This window comes from Podarcis tiliguerta, assembly GCF_965153285.1.
Source record: "Podarcis tiliguerta genome assembly, chromosome: 12".
NCBI lineage: Eukaryota > Metazoa > Chordata > Lepidosauria > Squamata > Lacertidae > Podarcis > Podarcis tiliguerta.
Window position 1 is genome coordinate 56,087,131 of NC_139545.1, and position 21,084 is coordinate 56,108,214.

The following is a 21,084-nucleotide window of genomic DNA, read 5'->3' on the forward strand; positions in this document are numbered from 1 at the left end:
TTCATAAACAGGACTGTTCTTAAACCGAGGTACCACTGTAATTATTATTATTATTATTATTATTATTATTATTATGACTTTTAGAAGACATCTGAAGGCAGCCCTGTTTAGGGAAGCTTTTAATGTTTGATGAATTAAAATTTTTGTTGGATGCCGCCCAGATGGGCGGAGTATAAATAATAAAATTATTACCCTGTCCATCCGGCTGTGTTTCCCCAGCCACTCTGGGCAGCTCCCAACAGATTAAAAACAGAATAAAGCATCAAATATTAAAAACTTCCCTAAACAGGGCTGCCTTCAGATGTCTTCTAAAAGTCAGATAGTTGTTTATTTCCTTGACATCTGGTGGGAGGCCGTTCCACAGGGCAGGCGCCACTACCGAGAAGGCCCTCTGCCTGGTTCCCTGTAGCTTCACTTCTCGCAGGGAGGGAACCGCCAGAAGCTGGACCCCAGTGTCCGGGCAGAAAGATTGAGGTGGAGACACTTTCTTCCCTAGTTAACCCCAGAGAACAACTTTCAGTAGAAAGTAGAGACAGGTCTTGAAAAAGCACAACATGTTTCAAGGGCTTATAGAACAACCTTTGGACAAACTGGCAGGGTTTGCAAACCGGCCTCCCGCCCTGTTGGCTCACGACGCTGGCTCTGATTCTGATGTTTGGAGAACATAATCTCTGGACTGTAGACTTTTCCTCGTCTGGAGAGAGCAGCCTCCAGCTGCTACCTGCTGCAGCAATGGATCTGCTGGGGAGCACGACAATCTTCTTGGTCTTCTGCCTGGTCTTCCTCTTGGTTTGGGGGACGAGACCTAAGGTGAAAAACTTGCCTCCTGGGCCAACACCGCTTCCGTTCGTCGGGAACCTCCTGCAGCTGAAGTTGCAGAACCTGGTTGTAAACTTCCGAGAGGTAAGGATTGGGGCTTCAGCTAAGCCGTGTCCCTGGCTCCCTGACCCACTGGGACTTTGGGCAGGCCCAGTGGCGTAGCGTGGGTTGTCAGCACCCGGGGCAAGGCAAGTAATTTGCGCCCCCTAACCTGTGGATTTGCGCCCCCTAACCTGTGGATTTGCGCCCCCTAACCCGTGGATTTGCACCCCCTAACCCATGGATTTGTGCCCCCTAACCCTAACCCCCAGATGTTGCACCCGGTGCGGCCGGGCCCCCCTGCACCCCCCACGCTACGCCACTGGGCAGGCCTTGTTTCTGGGCTATCTGTTTATGTCACCTGCATGCCTAGCAAAAATGTATAAAACCAGGTCAAACGTATCTTGGAAATGTAAAGAAAAAGAAGGGACTTTTTATCATATGTGGTGGGAACGTAGAGAAGTTTTAAAAAATCAGGAAATGATATACAATGAATTGAAAAAAATGTTCAATTTGTAAAAAACAAACAAACCAGAAGCATTTCTGTTAGAGATTGTAGGACAAGACCTGCCGAGAAAAACAAAGAATTTATTTATGTGTGCTACAACAGCGGCAAGAGTCTTGTTAGCACAAGGATGGAAGAATGAGGAAATCCCGACGAAAGGATAGTGGCAAGAAAAATGGATGAACTATGCAGAGCTGGCGAAATTGACATACAAACTGTGAGATAAGGACAACTGAGACTTCAAAGAAGAATGGGAGCTTTTTACAAATTATCTAAAAAGACAACAAAATGAATTGGACTCCTTGGCAGGTTTTGAATAAACATACACAAATTTATTGGTAGATAGATAATGTAAGGACATGTATAATTTTATAACAGGCAGAGACTAATATGTGCTGAGAAATCAGAAAGAGGAGCTGAGGGAAGTCTCGGGGGGGGGTTGAAGGGGGAAGGGGGGAAATAATGAATATGATATGTTTTGATAATCTGTTATGTTGAAATTGCTGGGCATGTTTAGCCTGGAGAAGAGGAGGTTAAGGGGTGATATGATAGCCATGTTCAAATATATAAAAGGATGTCACCTAGAGGAGGGAGAAAGGTTGTTTTCTGCTGCTCCAGAGAAGCGGACACGGAGCAATGGATCCAAACTACAAGAAAGAAGATTTCACCTCAACATTAGGAAGAACTTCCTGACAGTAAGAGCTGTTCGACAGTGGAATTTGCTGCCAAGGAGTGTGGTGGAGTCTCCTTCTTTGGAGGTCTTTAAGCAGAGGCTTGACAACCATATGTCAGGAGTGCTCTGATGGTGTTTCCTGCTTGGCAGGGGGTTGGACTCGATGGCCCTTGTGGTCTCTTCCAACTCTATGATTCTATGATTCTATGCTAATAAAAAACATTTTTTAAAAAGTCACCTGCATGCCAGTTCCCCCAGGCCCAGCCTTCTCTGAGTGCTTTACAGACACGTAGCTCAGAGCACTGCAAAATAACACTTTAGAAACCTCCCTAAATGATGGAACAAGACTGCAAACAGCTGCATGCAAGGATTCAGAAGGAGACATCTGGCAGCTGCTGGGGAGGCAGGCTGGGCCAGGGGGTGCCGTTTGGAGGACGAGAGGAAATGGTTGCATTTTTTAAAAAAAATTATTTATTTAACATACAGTAATTGTTACAAAGGGGGACGCGGGTGGCGCTGTGGGTTAAACCACAGACTTGCCAATCTGAAGGTTGGTGGTTTGAATCCCCATGACTGGGTGAGCTCCCGTTGCTCGGTCCCTGCTCCTGCCCACCTAGCAGTTCAAAAGCACGTCAAAGTGCAAGTAGATAAATAGGTACCACTCCGGCGGGAAGAGAAACGGCGTTTCCGTGCGCTGCTCTGGTTTGCCAGAAGCGGCTTAGTCATGCTGGCCACATGACCTGGAAGCTGTACGCCGGCTCCCTCGGCCAGTAAAGCGAGATGAGCGCCGCAACCTCAGAGTCGTTCGTGACTGGACCTAATGGTCAGGGGTCCCTTTGCCTTTGCCTTTAATTGTTACAAAATATAAGCAAAATATTGCAAATACATACATACATACATACATACATACATATATATTTCAAATAAGCACATATATGAAAAAAGGAACAAAAGAGAAAAGAAGGAGAAAAGAAAAAAGAAGAAATAAAGAGAAAGAAGAAGAAGAAAAGTCAGAAGAATTTTTTCCAAGTTTATTCTACAGATATCTCAATATGAAAAAAATAATAATAAAATTTCATTGATTGGCTTCCATCGCTTACGCTGCACTTCCTATACACATTTTAAGCAAGATTGTATCTGTTGTTCCATATTTTCCCCATACAATCTGACACATTCTAATCTGACAAATATTCTAATTAATGTTTTCTAAATCTTTCATAAATCTGTTCTAAACGCAACCAATACATTACATTTAATCCTTGTCTACATGGTTGCATTTTTTGAATGGAAGAGAGCCCAGGTTGGCTCAGCCAGGTGCCTTGGGACCAGAACTCCCAACTGCAATGGCCAGGGCTGGTGGGAGTTGTAGTTTGAAAACTCTGGGCACCAGGTTTGGGGAAGGAGCAAGAGAGAAGGAGCTGGGAAACAAAGAGGCTCTTTGTGGGGATAAACATGTTTTCATAACCAAATGTCTCATGATCTGCCCAGTTCGTGACCCTCCTTTTTCTCTTTCCACACTCCGTGATTTGTTTGCATGGAGCTTATGCAACGGCAAATGTTTATTGAGCATCTATTGCAATGTGAGGCGAACGGATGGCGCCGGGCCAATCAGTCGTCCCATATTCTCAGAGCATTTCCTCATCTCTTCTCTGAATGCAAAAAAAGGTCAAGTTTCATTTTCAGGGCTCCGTCCTCTCCCCCACGCTTTTCAACATCTATATGAAGCTGCTGGGAGAGATCATCAGGGGTTTGGGCTGGGTGTTCATCAGTATGCGGATGAAACCCAGCTCTACCTCTCTTTTAAATTGGAACCAGTGAAGGCGGTGAAGGTCCTGTGTGAGTGCCTGGAGGCGGTTGGAGGAAGGATGGCGGCTAACAGATTGAGGTTGAATCCTGACAAGACAGAAGTACTGTTTTGGGGGGACAGGGGGTGGGCAGGGGTGGGGGACTCCCTGGTCCTGAATGGGGTAACTGTGCCCCTGAAGGGTGCGCAGCCTGGGAGTCATTTTGGACTCACAGCTGTCCATGGAGGCGCAGGTCAAGTCTGTGCCCAGGGCATCTGTCTACCAGCTCCATCTGGTACGCAGGTTGAGACCCTCCCTGCCCACAGACTGTCTCGCCAGAATGGTGCATGCTCTGGTTACCTCTCGCTTGGACTACTGCAATGCGCTCTGTGTGGGGCTACCTTTGAAGGTGACCCGGAAACTACAACTAATCCAGAATGCGGCAGCTAGACTGGTGACTGGGAGTGGCCGCTGAGACCATATAAGACCGGTCTTGAAAGACCTACACTGGCTACCAGTACGTTTCCAAGCACAATTCAAAGTGTTGGTGCTGACCTTGAAAGCCCTAAATGGCCTCGGTCCAGTACACCTGAAGGAGTGTCTCCACCCCCATCGTTCTGCCCGGACACTGAGGTCCAGCGCCGAGGGGCTTCTGGCGATTCCCTCCCTGCGAGAAGTGAAATTACAAGGAACCAGGCAGAGGGCCTTCTCGGTGGTGGCGCCCGCCCTGTGGAACGCCCTCCCAGCAGATGTCAAAGTGAACAACAACTACCAGACTTTTAGAAGACATCTGAAGGCAGCCCTGTTTAGGGAAGCTTTTAATGTTTAATAGGTTATTGTATTTTAGTGTTTTGTTGGAAGCCGCCCAGAGAGGCTGGGGAAGCCCAACCAGATGGACGGGGTACAAATAATAAATTATTATTATTATTATTATTATTATTATTATTATTATTATTGATGAGCCTGGATAGCTCAGTTGGTTAGACCATGGTGCTGATAACACCAAGGTTGCAGGTTCGATCCCTGTATGGACCAGCTGCATATTCCTGCATTGCAGGGGGTTGGACTAGATGATCCTCAGGGTCCCTTCTAACTCTACAGTTCTATGATTCTATGATTCTATGATTCTATTATTACACCCAAAAGTCTAACCCACGGCCACCACTTCCGCTAGTCTTCTGCAATCACCAGCACCCTGATGCCTGCTTCCTCTCGTCTCTGCTTTGTCTTTGCAGATGAGCAAAAAATACGGGCCGATCTTCACTGTGTATTTTGGCTCAGATCAGGCTGTGGTTCTCTTTGGTTATGACTTGGTGAAGAAGGTCCTCGTTGATCGTGGAGATGAGTTTCTCGACCGAGGCAGCTTCCCGTCAGCAGATAAGACCAACAGAGGACTAGGTATTGCATCTCATACATGAGGGGGGCACCGTTAGCCTGGGTGGAAAAGTGGAAAGGATCTCTAGGCCAAGGGTGGGGGGGGATCTCAGCCCTGAGGGCTGGATTGGCCCTCCAGAGCTGTCTGTCTGGCCCTCAAAAGGTTCCCCAGGCCACACACCTCATCTCTGCAGGCCCCACATCTCCCCAGACCAGTTTCAACAGTTTTTGCTTGCTTTTTATCCATATAAATCATATAAATGAATGGGTGCTTTTGAATTCTGGTGCTGGAGGAGGCTCTTGAGAGTCCCATGGACTGCAAGAAGATCAAACCTCTCCATTCTGAAGGAAATCAGCCCTGAGTGCTCACTGGAAGGACAGATCCTGAAGCTGAGGCTCCAAGACTTTGGCCACCTCATGAGAAGAGAAGGCTCCCTGGAAAAGACCCTGATGTTGGGAAAGATGGAGGGCACAAGGAGAAGGGGACGACAGAGGACGAGATGGTTGGACAGTGTTCTCGAAGCTACCAGCATGAGTTTGACCAAACTGCGGGAGGCAGTGGAAGACAGGAGTGCCTGGTGTGCTCTGGCCCAGGGGGTCACAAAGAGTCGGACACGACTAAACACAGAGAAGATTAGCATGGCCCCTGCCCCCAGCGCAACTCTCAACAGTCCCAGCAAGCTGGGCTGGGTGATGCGCGGGCTGATGTGACCATAGCTGGCCTGGTGGGGAGAGCAGCCTGACACATCTCGCGGGCACCGGGTGGACCAAGGCTGACCTGACTCATGGGTCCTGTTCCAAGCATGGTGCTTCATGTGCTGGCGGCATCAGGGGCTCCAGTCCCTGCCCTCTCTTGCTTGCACACCCGATTGCATCAGCGGAACACAACAATTTGGGGTGATCCCCTCAAAAAAAGCTCAAAAGTTTGGGACAATCTCCTAATGTCAGGCTTCAGGGAATTGGCTTTCTCCCCCAGTGGCCGTAGATAAGCAGAAAAAAGGGAAAGGAGTCTTCTTATCAGTTTAATAATCACAGTGAGAGAAGAAATAACCTATCTCCTAGAAATGGCGGTGCTCCAAATTAAGGATTTCACCCCCTGCTGTCCCTATTAATCTACGTCCCTTCTACATCTTGTCATCTGAGCTTGTACCCCCTGTGCTTTCTGTTCTGCCACTTTCTGAGCTGTTCTCAACTCTGGTGAGGGCGGTGGAGGAAGGCTGTCTAGAGACTGTGGATCTGTTAACCCTCTCTCTTCCAGTGTCTCTTCTCCTTTTTTTTTTTAAAAAAAAAACATTTTTCATTGAGTTTTCCACTTAAATCATATTCACATTTTGTTACATAATTCAATGACTTAATATATTACTCTGTAAGAGCATCAACCTCCTTTCCTCCCTCTTTCTGACTTCCACATAACTTTCCATATTCTTCGCATTTCTATAAAAACTTATTTACCCTTTGTCAAATTATAATATTTCACTTTATTATCGTTAAATCAGTTCCTTTTATTTACATTACAAAACATTTCAATTCAAGCCCACAAACGTTTTCAAACGTTTCTTTCATATCAAATATAAATTTGTTCCAGTCCTTTTGAAACAGTTTGTCACGCTGATCCCGGATCTTCCCCGTCAACTTGGCCATCTCTACGTACTCCATCATCTTGACCTGCCAATATTTCAGTGTTAGGAGTTCCTGCTGCTTCCATTTCTGAGCCAGAAGTGCCAGTGTCTCTTCTCCTAGCTGTTCCCCATCCAGTATCTCCCAGCTTCTGCCTTCTGAACTATGCCCCTCTGCAAACCGCTGTTCCAAATCTATACTGTCCTCCTGCTGCTGGGAAAATTCACAATCCGGCGTAGTAGCAGGGGGAGGGGGAGACTCCCACCATTCCTCCTCAGTGCAGGCCCACCTCAGCACGGTCCCTGACGCCCATTCTCAACAACTTCTGCTGCCCCAGGCGTCAGCAAGGGTTCTGCGGCTTGACTTTTGAAAAATAAGGGGTCCTCAGTAATAAGCTAATTGGGAACCACTGGCATAGACTGTTAGAACTTGCGTTCGACTGAGTTCTCGAGTCCTCCGCTGATAATTAACGACCTGAGCCTTTGATGAGGCTCCAGGTACGTTCCCTCATTACGCAGAGTGTCCAAGCAGCAGAAGAGGACGAGAAATATGAGCTAGATTGCTAAGAGTTTTATTTCTAACTATGCAGACAGAAAAGAAATATACATCCTCTCTGTGTGAAGGCAGAGAGGCAACTGCTACAAAGAAACAGGAAACCAGTAATAACAACATCCGTCTCCCGTCTCCTGTGAGACTTCCAGCAGTCTGGAATCTCTGGAATGTAAACAGAGTCTTGTGACTCCAAGCACTGCACAGTGGCACAAACAGAAACCTAACATAGACTACAGGGTGGCTCTAGACACAGGACAAAAACTCTATGAATAAGTCATAAATTAGATTGTTATAGCAAAAGAAAGAAATCCCTATGGGAAACGGTGTTTTAAAATTCCCTGCTCTCTGGCGCCATCTGGTGTCGTGTGTTTATAGTGCATTTGATTCGCTTTTTCTTTACTAATGTGGCCAAGTCCTATGTTTCTTCTTCAGGGATCATCATGTCCAATGGCGAGCGCTGGCTCCAGCTCCGCCGCTTCTCCCTCACCACCATGAGGAACTTTGGGATGGGGAAGAAGAACATTGAGGAGAGGATCCAGGAAGAGGCAGAGTACCTGATGAAGGAGCTCAGGGCCAAAAACGGTGAGTACGTGTGTAGGATGTGAAACACAAGAGCAGTCAAGTACAACATTCCAAGAGTGAACATGTTTGCACATGGGGAAGGATGTTGGTCCAGCCAGCAGGTAAACTTCCTGTTTCCTTCTGGGCTGGGACAGACTTCCTCTGCATGTGACTAGAGGTGGGTGTGGCCTCACCTGTGCAGGTAAGGACAAAAGCACAGGGCAGGGCAGCCATCTCTCTCTCTTTGACTACATGCATCGAAGAAGCAACATCTGCTTAGCCAAAGATGCTCTCTTGGCCTCCAGCAAAGAGAGGACAAAGGGACTGTCTCTTTATGAGATAGTTTCCAGGTGTATGTTACTTTTCTAAGCTAAGCCTGCCTTCCGGGATCTGATTGTGAACAGAATGTGAGTAAATTCTTTTTATACTTTTATAGAAGACTGTGTCGTGTCTTATCCTTTTATGAGGGAATAAGGGGGAAATACCAGAACAGTTATTATAGAGGCTTTAGCGAGCCTGAGCTAACGCATCCGCTGCAAATTTAAAAGAAGGGAATGTTACTCTGCTGAAATTGTGGAACACAAGTTGGATAAGGATATAATCAGACAATATATCCTCTCCTGCATCCCTGAACATTCCCACAACATGCAAATAGGTTGCCCTTTGAAATCTCTGGGGGATGCATTTTTTAATATATAAAAATCTAGACTAAGTAATACTGTGTGGAGGGGGGAAATCTTTGCTTCTTCCTCTTGTTTCTTGTAGTAAAGATCACCTGCCCATTCACTGTTACAATTACAGGTAACTCATTCATTAGGAACCAAAAGATATGATATTGAAATTGTTTGAGTGTTTTAAATTGTTTTGTTTGGTTTTGTTAGTTTAATGTGTTTAGTGTCATGTAGTGTCTTTATATTGTATTGTATTGTTTTCTTTTTCTTTTTCTTTTTGTTTGGTTTTGTAATGTTTAAATTGTTCAAAAAGCAATAAATATTATATATATATATAAAAAGGAACCAGACAAGCCAAAACTTCAATAAAGAATGGGATAACTATACATTACATTTAAAAGAACATTGTTCCCATATGAAACCTTTAACATGCTTTGAATAATTCTGGCCATATAATATGTTATAAAGAATGTAGACAATATATCTTAAGTTAATAGCTATAATACAATGCAGTTATTGAGGAAACGAAGGACCCACGCTGAGAGAGTCTTAAAGTATGGAAGAACACTGTTTTATTTATATATAACATTTATTTTTTGGGCAACGTTTTGTCTTTTTATGCAGCATATTTTTGTTAACTGATGGGTGGTGTGTTTTCTTTTTACATTGGTGGTGCAATATTTAAAAGCAATAAAAATATATTAATTTTAAAAAAGAGAGACTAGCTGCCTAGATGCCAGATGCGTCAGTGTTCAGGGCTGTAGAATTTGACTATTGTTTATTTGACAATAAAGAGTGAACCCTCTGCCGTGTGCATTTTTTCAACAATGTCTAGGCAACACGATGACCATATACATACGTAATAGACAATCTTTATAGAATTCTTTCAAATCATAAAAAGTTCAAAATGAAATCTTTAGTCTCAAAGTCCCCGAAAATCTTTAAATGAAGCGAGGTGGAAGACAAGCTGTGAAGCTTTGTGTATTCAACAGTGATGTCCAACACTGAACAGTAATTCTGGAGATTGACTACTGTTTGGTAGAATTCTTCATCAGCGTGGTGGGTGGATATAAAATGCTTCATAAAGGATAAAGGGACCCCTGACCATTAGGTCCAGTCGTGTCCGACTCTGGGGTTGCGGTACTCATCTTGCTTTATTGGCCGAGGGAGCCGGCGTACAGCTTCCGGGTCATGTGGCCAGCATGACTAAGCCGCTTCTGGCGAACCAGAGCAGCGCACAGAAACGCCGTTTACCTTCCCGCTGGAGTGGTACCTATTTATCTACTTGCACTTTGACGTGCTTTCGAACTGCTAGGTTGGCAGGAGCTGGGACCGAGCAACGGGAGCTCACCCCGTCGCGGGGATTCGAACTGTCAACCTTCTGATCGGCAAGTCCTAGGCTCTGTGGTTTAACCCACAGCGCCACCCGCGTCCCTTCATAATGCTTCATAAACCCATCTTATTTCGAATGAATGTATATAAATGAAAATATCAAATTCTGTGGAACAGTGCTCATGTAATAATGTAGTCACTGCGTTTTTTCGGCTGGGGCATTTCTTGACACCATCCCTCCCAACTCCGATTCCTTTGCCAGGCCAGCCCTTCAACCCAGCCGTCCTGTTCAGCTGCGCAACGGGCAACGTGATCAGCCACATCCTCCTCGGTGAACGGTTTGATTACAATGACCCGGAGTACCGCCGGATTCTCAGCTTGCTGGTCGAAAGCTTCCGGTTGGAGAGTTCCACTGCAGGGCAGGTAAGGAGGACCCTGGGTAGCAGAGGAAGGAGCGTCTCCACCCCCATCGTTCTGCCCGGACACTGAGGTCCAGCTCCGAGGGCCTTCTGGTGGTTCCCTCCCTGTGAGAAGTGAGGTTACAGGGAAACAGGCAGAGGGCCTTCTCGGTGGTGGCACCCGCCCTGTGGAGCACCCTCCCACCAGACGTCAAGGAAATAAACAACTATCTGACTTTTAGAAGACATCAGAAGGTAGCCCTGTTTAGGAAAGTTTTTAATATTTGATGCTTTATTCTGTTTTTAATTTGTTGGGAGCTGCCCAGAGTGGCTGGGGAAACTTACGGAACAGAAGCCAAACGGTGGAACGGCCAGTGCCAGGCTCAGGGCGACTAACACAAGTAAAATTACAGTAAAAACATAATAGGGGGGGAAACCCAATTTAAAATACAGATTAAATTGTAAGACATCTGAATGCAGCCCTGTTTGGGGAAGTTTTTAATGCTGGATGTTTTGTTGTGTTTTTAATATTCTGTTGGGAACCGCTCAGAGCGGCTGGGGAAACCCAGCCAGATGGGTGGGGTATAAATTTCTTCTTCTTCTTCTTCTTCTTCTTCTTCTGGCAAATAGGAAGCGAGCCGACTGCTGGCACCACCCCAGCCGCTGCTGCTCCTCTGCACCGCCAAAGCCTTGCTTACCGGAACTGTGAGGGATCCACAAGATCTCTCCAGAACCCGGAAGCTGCAGCCACTGCTCCTTGCTTCTCCGGTGGCGCTGAGTAGTGTGTGTGGAGTGAGAAGCGGTGGCGGCGGCCGCAGCAGCAGCAAGATCTTGAACGAGCTCTGTGAGTTTTCGTGAGGTCTCTCTCCCCGGAAGTTGCTGCCGCTGTTTCTCCTTGCTTCCGTGCGGGATTCTTGCACCCGAGGCAGCTGCCTCAATCTGCCTCCTGGGCAGGCAGACCCTGCTGGAAAACAGGACTTGAAATCAAGCTCTTTTTTTAAAAAAAAGAATTATTTAATCATTTTTTCAATCATAGCTGTCAACCGTCCCTTATTTGGCGGGACAGTCCCTTACCCAGCGCTGTGTCCCGCTGCTGTCCCTTATTGATGATGTCCCTTAAATTTCCCGGGTTTCAAAGGAAGCAGCTCCTCTCCCTCCCTCCTTGCCGGCCAGGGAGGAGGGAGGCTCCAACTGTGTTGCTTGGCTGCGTTGCTCACCCAATAAGGAGTCTAAGAACGACTGGGGGGTGGAGCTTGCATGGCTTGTGCCGATCAAATCAGCCGCGTTGCCTGGGGACTCACCTTTGCTCAGCGCTTCCCAGCGGAGAGGTGACGGTGGTTTTCCTTGCTGCATCCCCTTTGCCGGGTTGCTGCGCTGTGGGAACCACCGCTTGAGGCTTCGTTTGGCTGCTGGCTGGGCTTTCTGCCTTTGGCTCGGAGGGGCTCAGAAGTTGAACATACCTGTGCCTGGAAAATCCCTTATTTTGGCTGTTGATCCCTTATTTTCGAGGCTGCTGGTCCCTTATTTTCAAATCTGCAAGTTGATAGCTATGTTTTCAATACAAACAACAACCTCAAAAGACACGTACAACAAAAACCATAACAACACAATTTGACATTTCAGATTTGAATACACTGATACACCTGTGACTACTCCTTTTTAACAATATTTCCCCACCTCTCTCTCCTCCCCCCACTTCCCCCCACTATCCGCCTTATCGCTTAGATATTCCTTCCAGATTTCTTCATATTTATCCATTCTTAATTTGCGTCGACATGCAATTCGTTCGTATGTAGCTAATCTGTCCATATTATGAACCCATGTGCTCAATGGAATCTTTTTGCGGCTCTTCCAATTCATCAAAACAAGTTTTCTTGCGTCTAATATAGTACGGTACATCCATTTTTTTTTACTTGAAATCAAGCTTGCTCAACTCAGGAGCCAGCTGCAAATGATAGCATAGACACTCTGCAAGGTCTCCTCTCCCAATTAACCTCCGTCTCCAGGACCCAGCCCTGTGACATCACAGGGTTCTGGGTCTCAGGTCTGGGCCCTGGAATCTCAGGGTCTGGGGTGCTTCTGAGCTGTGTCACATGTCAGTTTCTGATGCTGCGATTTATTTTAGTTCGCTGAAGAGATTCCAACTCACCAAGGCTGGTTCACCACTATGTCTGTATATAGTGTTTTTTCTCCTCTCTCTCTCTCTTTCCTTTTCTCAGCTCTACAACATTTTCCCCAGGATCCTAGACTACTTGCCTGGTCCTCATCAAACTTTCTTCAAAAACCTCGGGGACATCCAGGTCTTCATAGCCCAGAAGGTGAAAGATCATGAGAGAGGTCTGGATCCCAATGCTCCCCGGGACTTCATAGACTCCTTCCTCCTCAAAATGGAGCAGGTGAGATATGGAGGAGTGGATTTATATGTCTGAAATTAAAGGTAAAGGGACCCCTGACCGTTAGGTCCAGTTGTGACTGACTCTGGGGTTGCACACTCATCTCGCTCTATAGGCCGAGAGAGCTGGCGTTTGTCCGTAGACATCTTCCGGGTCATGTGGCCAGCTTGACTAAGCCGCTTCTGGAAAAACCAGAGCAGTGCACGGAAACGCCGTTTACCTTCCCACCGGAGTGGTACCTATTTATCTACTTGCACTTTGACATGCTTTCAAACTGCTAGGTTGGCAGGAGCAGGGACCGAGCAACGGGAGCTCACCCCGTTGCGGGGATTCGAACCACCGACCTTCTGATTGGCAAGCCCTAGGCTCTGTGGTTTAGACCACAGCACCACCCGCGTCCCTATGTCTGAAATTAAAGATAAAGGGACTCCTGACCATTAGGTCCAGTCGTGGCCGACTCTGGGGTTGCAGCACTCATCTCGCTTTATTGGCTGAGGGAGCCGGTGTACAGCTTCCAGGTCATGTGGCCAGCATGACTAAGCCACTTCTGGCAAACCAGAGCAGCACACGGAAATGCTGCTTACCTTCCCGCTGGAGTGGTACCTATTTATCTACTTGCACTTTGAGGTGCTTTCGAACTGCTAGGTTGGCAGGAGCAGGGACCGAGCAACAGGAGCTCACCCTTTCGCAGAGATTCGAACCGCTGACCTTCTGATCGGCAAGCCCAACAGGCTCAGTGGTTTAGACCACAGCGCCACTCGCGTCCCTATGTCTGAAATTAGGCACCTCCTGAAAACAATTTTGTTTAGATAAGCCTACCCAGATATGTAGAATGTTGATATGTGCTTTAATCCGGTTTTGCTTCTCATTGATTTGATTTTTTAAAAATGTTTTAAATAGCTAATCATAACTGGCTTTACTGATAATGTGATTGTTTTGTTCTTTTTGTAAACTGTGCTGTGTGTTTTTGTTTTTTACAAAAGCGGTGTATAGATTTGTTTAAAAAACAGTAGGATGCTGATTCAGTCTTGGTGAAACATCATGTTGGGCTCCAGGTATAGAGGATAATCTTGTCTGTGTTTTTTCCCCATTTCCAGGAGCAGCAGAACCCCAAGACTGAATTCACTAGAGAGAACTTGAACATGGCAGCTTATGACATATTCATCGCTGGGACAGAAACAACAAGCACCACCCTGAGATATATCCTCATGATCCTGCTTGAGCACCCAGCCGTGCAAGGTTGACTAACCACTGAACTAACTGTGCTTGCACTTGTCCTTGCAGCTTGGGTGAATTAGAGCTGAACAATCATTTACAATTTCTGTAGTTCAAAGGCTTTATTCAGGCAGGAACTATTTACAGGATGAGTGGAGATGAGTGAGAAAACTGCACTCGCCGAGCTCAGGCGATGCTGGATTTCGTGAGTAGTTTGGCCATACCCACCTGAGGGGAAACATTCTAGGGTGATGTAATGGTTCTAGGGGTTGCTCGTGCGTAAGCTTGTCCCAACCTCTGGCTGAGTTTCCTTAGTGAACCTTTCCTGTCCGGGCAGCCACTCGCCCGTGACTGTCTCAATTGCTGGCAGAATCCGTCAGTGGGCGTTTCTTAAACTTCTTCCAGCAAAGAAGCTCTTTGACGCCAAGTCTCCGCCTACTCTCCCTGCGCAGAAGCCTTCTGCGCAAGGAGGACGTAGGCAGCGGAGGACCCTTCCTCTCCTCGCTGGTCCCTGGCAAGGAGTCATGGGACCGCCTCGCCGCTTCCCCCATCTGCCCCCCTTCTCCACTGGTGCTACGTTGATTCTCTTGCCCAGAAGACGGGCTGCCTCTCCCACTCCCGGGACGCTCTCTGGGATCCCTTTGGAGCTTGCTCTCTCCCTCGGACACTGATGGCAGTTCCCTGACAGGTGACCTTGCTAGGTTTCAGAACCGGGTAGCAAGAATTGGCTTTCTTTTCCCCCTTGCATCTGCTGTGATGTGACCTGGGCATTCTGCCTTTTGTGTCCACTTCCAGAAAAGATCCAAAAGGAAATAGACCAAGTGATAGGACAGGAGAGGCCGCCTGCCATGAAGGATCGCCTTGAGATGCCTTACACAGATGCCGTCCTCCACGAAGCCCAGCGATTCTTGGATCTCGTCCCCTTAGGGTTCACCCGTGTGGCGAAACACGATACCGAAATCGAAGGCTATTTCATCCCCAAGGTACCTGGAACGGCACCAGAGTCTGCTGACAGCTTCAGAGCAGTGGCAAGCAACAAACAGGCAGAGGTTGATGGGCACATGGGACCGGCCCTACTGTTGTACAGTATAGAGGCAGCTGCTTCAAGTTACTTAATTTTGGGTGTCAGGAAAGGGGAGGAAAGGGGTGATGATCATGATATTATCAAGAACGTGAGCCTGTGGAATTGTCTGCCTCAGGTGGCAAATAATTCCGCTTGCCTTAGGTACTATGGGACTTGACTTGGGTTGGGGAGCACCATTTATTGACCTGCCTCAGGCAGCAAAATGTGTTGGCTCACCATTGCTGTAATGTGTTATTGCACCGAGTTATTCAACTGACCTTGGAAAAACAACCATTGCCCTATTCTTGTTATCAACAGTTCAAATCAATCCTCATCTGCTCAACATATGAAGTGGCAGGCCATGCGCTGTGTGCTGATTGATGTTCATGAGCATGTCTTGACATGCGCATGTGCTAGAGACGAGGTCAATCCCCTCCCCCCTAATTAGAGCTTTTGCTTTTAGGAGAAAGATGGGGAAACTTCTTATGCCCAATGGCCATGTTGCCTCATGGACAGACTTTGGGGGGGGGCACGTCAAGTGAAGGACAGGCCCAGATGGAGAAGGGGGCCGAGTAATGAATGACTCTGAATTTTGTCTAAAAAAGATAAAGGACCCCTGACAGCTGAGTCCAGTTGCGAATGACTCTGGGGTTGTGGCGCTCATCTTGCTTAACTGGCCTAGGGAGCCGGCGTTTGCCTGCAGACAGTTTTTCCGGGCCATGTGGCCAGCACGACTAAGCCACTTCTGGCAAACCAGAGCAGTGCACAGAAACACCATTTACCTTCCCGCTGGAGTGGTACCTATTTATCTACTTGCACTTTTGAACTGCTAAGTTGGCAGGAGCAGGGACTGAGCAACGGGAGCTCACCCCGTCGCAGGGATTTGAACTGCCGACCTTCCAATCAGCAAGCCCTAGGCTCAGTGGTTTAGACCGCAGTGCCACCTGCGCCCCTGAATTTTGTCTAGTTAGTTACATTAGAGAGGAGTTGCTTTCTGGACCACCTCTGCTCCCTGGAAGCTGCCTGAATATTAGCATCCTGGAAGAGAACCACAACGAGCTCTTCCAAAGTAGGGCTTCATAGAATCATAGAATCATAGAGTTGGAAGAGAGCACAAGGGCCATTGAGTCCAACCCCCTGCCAAGCAGGAAACACCATCAGAGCACTCCTGACATATGGTTGTCAAGCCTCTGCTTAAAGACCTCCAAAGAAGGAGACTCCACTACACTCCTTGGCAGCAAATTCCACTGTCGAACAGCTCTTAGTGTCAGGAAGTTCTTCCTAATGTTTAGGTGGAATATTCTTTCTTGTAGTTTGGATCCATTGCTCCGTGTCCGCTTCTCTGGAGCAGCAGAAAACAACCTTTCTCCCTCCTCTAGGTGACATCCTTTTATATATTTGAACATGGCTATCATATCACCCCTTAACCTCCTCTTCTCCAGGCTAAACATGCCCAGCTCCCTTAGCCATTCCTCATAAGGCATCGTTTCCAGGCCTTTGACTATTTTGGTTGCCCTCCTCTGGACACGTTCCAGGTTGTCAGTGTGCTTCTTGAACTGTGATGCCCAGAACTGGACACAGTACTCCAGGTGAGGTCTGACCAGAGCAGAATTCAGTGGCACTATTACTTCCCTTGATCTAGATGCTATACTCCTATTGATATTTTGCTTGCTTGATGTATTTTGCCTTCTTGGCTTCCCCCACCAGGGTTCCTCCGTCTTCCCTATCCTGAGTTCTGCGCTGCATGACCCCAAGCAATACGACAAGCCCTTCCAGTTCGCCCCAGAACATTTCCTGGATGAAAAAGGGAACTTCAAGAAGAACGGAGCCGACATTCCCTTTTCCACAGGTGGGGTTCTTTACCTTTTCCTTTCCCACAAAAAGCAGTGGGTCAGACTCGATAGGGGCTGGGAGACCCTTTGCTGCACAAAGGGCCACAACTTCTCGTGGGGTCACATGCCAGCGGGGGGGGTGTCAATTTTACCTCTCTATCTCATTTTTTTAAAAATTAATTTTTGCATATGTTTTCCAAACAAAGCTTCACATCACATCATCCTCATTTGGGCTATTATAGCCTGAGACTTCCATGAAGTGATTTTCAAACTTGCTATCTAATCTTGCATTTTATTATTATAATTAATGCTTTTAAACTTCATTTCCTAATTGTTTCCTTCCTAAATCATTTTACAATAATTTATATAGCCCCCCCCCTTACAAAACGTCTTGTAAACCTACAAGCAATGTTACATTAATGCAATTGTCTTTCAAATAAGTCATATATTTCTTCCAATCCTTAAGGAAGTCCTGGTCTTTCTGCTTCCGAATTCTCCCAGTCAACTTTGCCAGTTCTGCATACTCCATCAGTTTTATTTGCCAATCCTCCTTCGTTGGTAATTCTTCCTGTTTCCATCGTTGGGCTAGTAATACTCTCGCTGCTATAGTTGCATATAAAAACAGACTTTTGTCCTGTCTGTTAATTTCTGTACCTACAATGCCAAGTAAAAAGGCTTCTGGTTTTTCCGCAAATGTATACTTCAACATTTTCTTCATCTCATTATATATCATTTCCCAGAAGCATTTTACTTTCTTACAATCCCACCACGGGTGGTAAAAGGTACCTTCTTTTTCTTTACATTTCCAACATTTATTATACATTTTGGCCAACTTTACTGGTGTTATGTACCATCTATACGTCATTTCCATTACGGGACTCGTCGGGGGAGGCTTGGGAGTTGTGGAATGTGACTCCCCTGTCAGGATGACACCCGGGGTGGACCACCTCCAACGCACCCACCTTAGAATCATGGAATCATGGAATCATAGAATCATAGAGTTGGAAGAGACCACAAGGGCCATCGAGTCCAACCCCCTGCCAAGCAGGAAACACCATCAGAACACTCCTGACATATGGTTGTCAAGCCTCTGCTTAAAGACCTCCAAAGAAGGAGACTCCACCACACTCCTTGGCAGCAAATTCCACTGTCGAACAGCTCTTACTGTCAGGAAGTTCTTCCTAATGTTTAGGTGGAATCTTCTTTCTTGTAGTTCGGATCCATTGCTCCGTGTCCGCTTCTCTGGAGCAGCAGAAAACAACCTTTCTCCCTCCTCTAGGTGACATCCTTTCATATATTTGAACATGGCTATCATATCACCCCTTAACCTCCTCTTCTCCAGGCTAAACACGCCCAGCTCCCTTAGCCGTTCCTCATAAGGCATCGTTTCCAGGCCTTTGACCATTTTGGTTGCCCTCCTCTGGCCACGTTCCAGTTTGTCAGTGTCCTTCTTGAACTGTGGTGCCCAGAACTGGACACAGTACTCCAGGTGAGGTCTGACCAGAGCAGAATACAGTGGCACTATTACTTCCCTTGATCTAGATGCTATACTCCTATTGATGCAGCCCAGAATTGCATTGGCTTTTTTAGCTGCCGCGTCACACTGTTGGCTCATGTCAAGTTTGGGGTCAACCAAGACTCCTAGATCCTTTTCACATGTACTGCTCTCAAGCCTTGCTCCCCTACTGATTGGAGGGCCACATTCGGCCCCTGGAACTGAGGTTCCCCACCCCTGGACTAGACAAATCACCTCGAGCTCCCTGGCTGTAAGGGATATCCCAGTGCAAAGTTGGAGAAATTTCTGCACGCTTGATGTCTTTGCGAAACAACAATCCCCACACACCTTCTGCATAAAACACATCAGAGCATGAGAAGAATCAGGCCAATGGCCCTTTTCTAGCCCCCTGTTCTCACAGCGGCCGACCAGAGACCTCTTCTGGGAAACTTGCACGCAGGATTTGAAGACAAGACGGACATTCTCCCCTCCTGTAGTCTCTGGCAATTGGTATTCATAAGCATTTGCTGCCTCCGACTGTTGAGACAGGGCCTAGCCTTCGTGTCTAGTAGCTATGGATAGCCCTCTGCTCCGTGAATATTTCTAATTTTTTATTTAAAATATTTCTAGATTTGTGAAGTACCTGGACTGCAATTTCTCGTTTCTTCCTCCCGCAGGGAAGAGAATCTGTCTGGGGGAAGGATTGGCTCGGATGCAGCTTTTCCTGTATCTCACCACCATCCTGCAAAGTTTTCATCTCAGACACCCTCCAGGAGTCACCAAAATTGACCTCACCCCAGAGGTCAGCGGATTTGGGAACATCCCGCACCAAGTCTCCATCTGTTTTACTCCACGCTAAGCGGCACCCTCTGCTTTGGTGGTCCTCCTTGCCCTCTCACAAGGGTTCCCAGCTTCCGTGAGGATTGATTGATTGATTGATTAACCGTTACTATAGGAGCGAAATTGGGTGAGGCGCTTCTTGGGTGCCATTTTGGGGGAGACGATCTCACTTTTATTATTTACACTTGTTTTATTAAGTTTGCTTGACCACATTGCATTGTTATACAGTGGTACCTCAGGTTACAGACGCTTCAGGTTACAGACTCCACTAACCCAGAAATAGTACCTCGGGTTAAGAACTTTGCTTCAGGATGAGAACAGAAATTGTGCGGCGGCGGCAGCGGGAGGCCCCATTAGCTCAAGTGGTGCTTCAGGTTAAGAACAGTTTCAGGTTAAGAACGGACCTCCGGAACGAATGAAGTTCTTAACCCGAGGTACCTGAGGTACTTTTGCTTTAGTTTTATCTAGCATATATACAGAAATCATTCAAACGCTGTCACAGACGCCACACCGCTATTGTATTTCATTAAATATTTCTTAATCACATCCAATTTTTTAATAAAGTTTTGATTTATATTGCCTTTCAGCCTATTTGTCATTCTTGCGGCCGCAGTTGTGTACAAAAAAAATTATTTTGAATTTTTTCGTAACTCTCTACAATTCCAAGTAGGAAGGCCTCAGGTTTTTTGGAGAAAGTTATCCTTATAATTTTTTTCAGTTCATCGTATATAACATCCCAGAACTCTTTGATTTTGGGGCATGACCACCATAGATGAATCAGGTTTCCTTCAGAGAGCCCAGACCGCCAGCATTTGTTCGAGATATTTTTATACATCTTAGATAGCTTTGATGGCGTCAAATACAAAGAAATGACGATCTCACTTTGATTGCGTGCAAAAGAAGCCAGATGATTTGCTTCCTCTGACTTACACTTGTGTGTGTGAAAGGGTTAACCTGAGCTCTGAAGTCAAGTTGCCACCATAGGTAGAGCAGGCTCCCAGAAGCCTTTGCTTCCCCGCCTCCCGCTTTCTCTCTCTCTCTGCAGCTTTCCTCAAAGAAGGAGCCATGCAATTTGGCTCCCAGCTCAGCAAATGAAGAATCTCTCTAAAAGGAGATTTCTACATCCTGCATCTTTGTGAATGGAAAGACTGCGCGATTCTTTTGTAGGATAACCAAGTTCTTTCTTTTTAGGTCAGTTGAAAAAAATTCTCCTTTATTTTACTGGCAGCAGATGGAGTCTTGTTTATTGTAATTTTCAGAAACTCTGTGAGTAAAGATCTAAACTAAGTATCTGTGATTTATTCTAGCCTAAGTCTTTTCATGGGGAACGTTTCTTTAAAGGTGGGTGAGGCTAGATGTAAAATCTAACCATGTTTAAATGTGCTTGGAGCAATTGCCATTGTGCTAACTCTGCTGTGAGCTGTGCGGATGGAAAGAACTGTCAATTTCAGCTTTCTCAGCATCTCATTTTTCCAATCTTAAATTCAATTCTCCGCACAGATCTCTACAGAGAGCAAGCCGAAAGGGTCTTCAGGTTTTATCGTGACTGTACCTCTCTGTACTATATTTGCACTAGGTTGCTCTCATGTCAGAGGCCAAGAACAGCGCCCCCTATCTGCCCTTTAGCACACTGTACCTCCACAATTAAGGGACACGGGTGGCGCTGTGGGTTAAACCACAGAGACTAGGGCTTGCCAATCAGAAGGTCGGCAGTTTGAATCCCCGTGACGGGGTGAGCTCCCGTTGCTCGGTCCCTGCTCCTGCCAACCTAGCAGTTCGAAAGCACGTCAAAGTGCAAGTAGATCAATGGATACCGCTCCGGCGGGAAGGTAAATGGTGTTTCCATGTGCTGCTCTGGTTCGCCAGAAGTGGCTTAGTCCTGCTGGCCACATGACCTGGAAGCTGTACGCCGGCTCCCTCG

The 21,084-nt window shown here is 46.7% G+C and overlaps 1 protein-coding gene across 1 annotated transcript; it reads left to right on the forward strand.

Annotated features, from left to right (window-relative positions):
- Positions 1-655: 655 nt before the first annotated feature.
- On the forward strand, positions 656-19,744 carry LOC310660958 (cytochrome P450 2C25-like). Its single transcript, XM_083406581.1, has 9 exons — positions 656-903; positions 5,056-5,218; positions 7,796-7,945; positions 10,190-10,350; positions 12,545-12,721; positions 13,816-13,957; positions 14,729-14,916; positions 16,704-16,845; positions 19,001-19,744. The coding sequence occupies exons 1-9, from the start codon at positions 733-735 to the stop codon at positions 19,180-19,182; spliced, it is 1,476 nt and encodes a 491-aa protein (XP_083262707.1). The 5' UTR covers positions 656-732; the 3' UTR covers positions 19,183-19,744.
- The last annotated feature ends 1,340 nt before the right edge of the window (positions 19,745-21,084 follow it).

Excerpts from the sequence above, each read along its gene's own strand:
- LOC310660958 (XM_083406581.1), top strand. The coding sequence starts at position 733 with ATGGATCTGCTGGGGAGCACGACAATCTTCTTGGTCTTCTGCCTGGTC. Across the intron at positions 904-5,055 it reads TGGTTGTAAACTTCCGAGAG|ATGAGCAAAAAATACGGGCC; the intron begins GTAAGGATTGGG and ends TTGTCTTTGCAG. Across the intron at positions 13,958-14,728 it reads TGAGCACCCAGCCGTGCAAG|AAAAGATCCAAAAGGAAATA; the intron begins GTTGACTAACCA and ends GTCCACTTCCAG.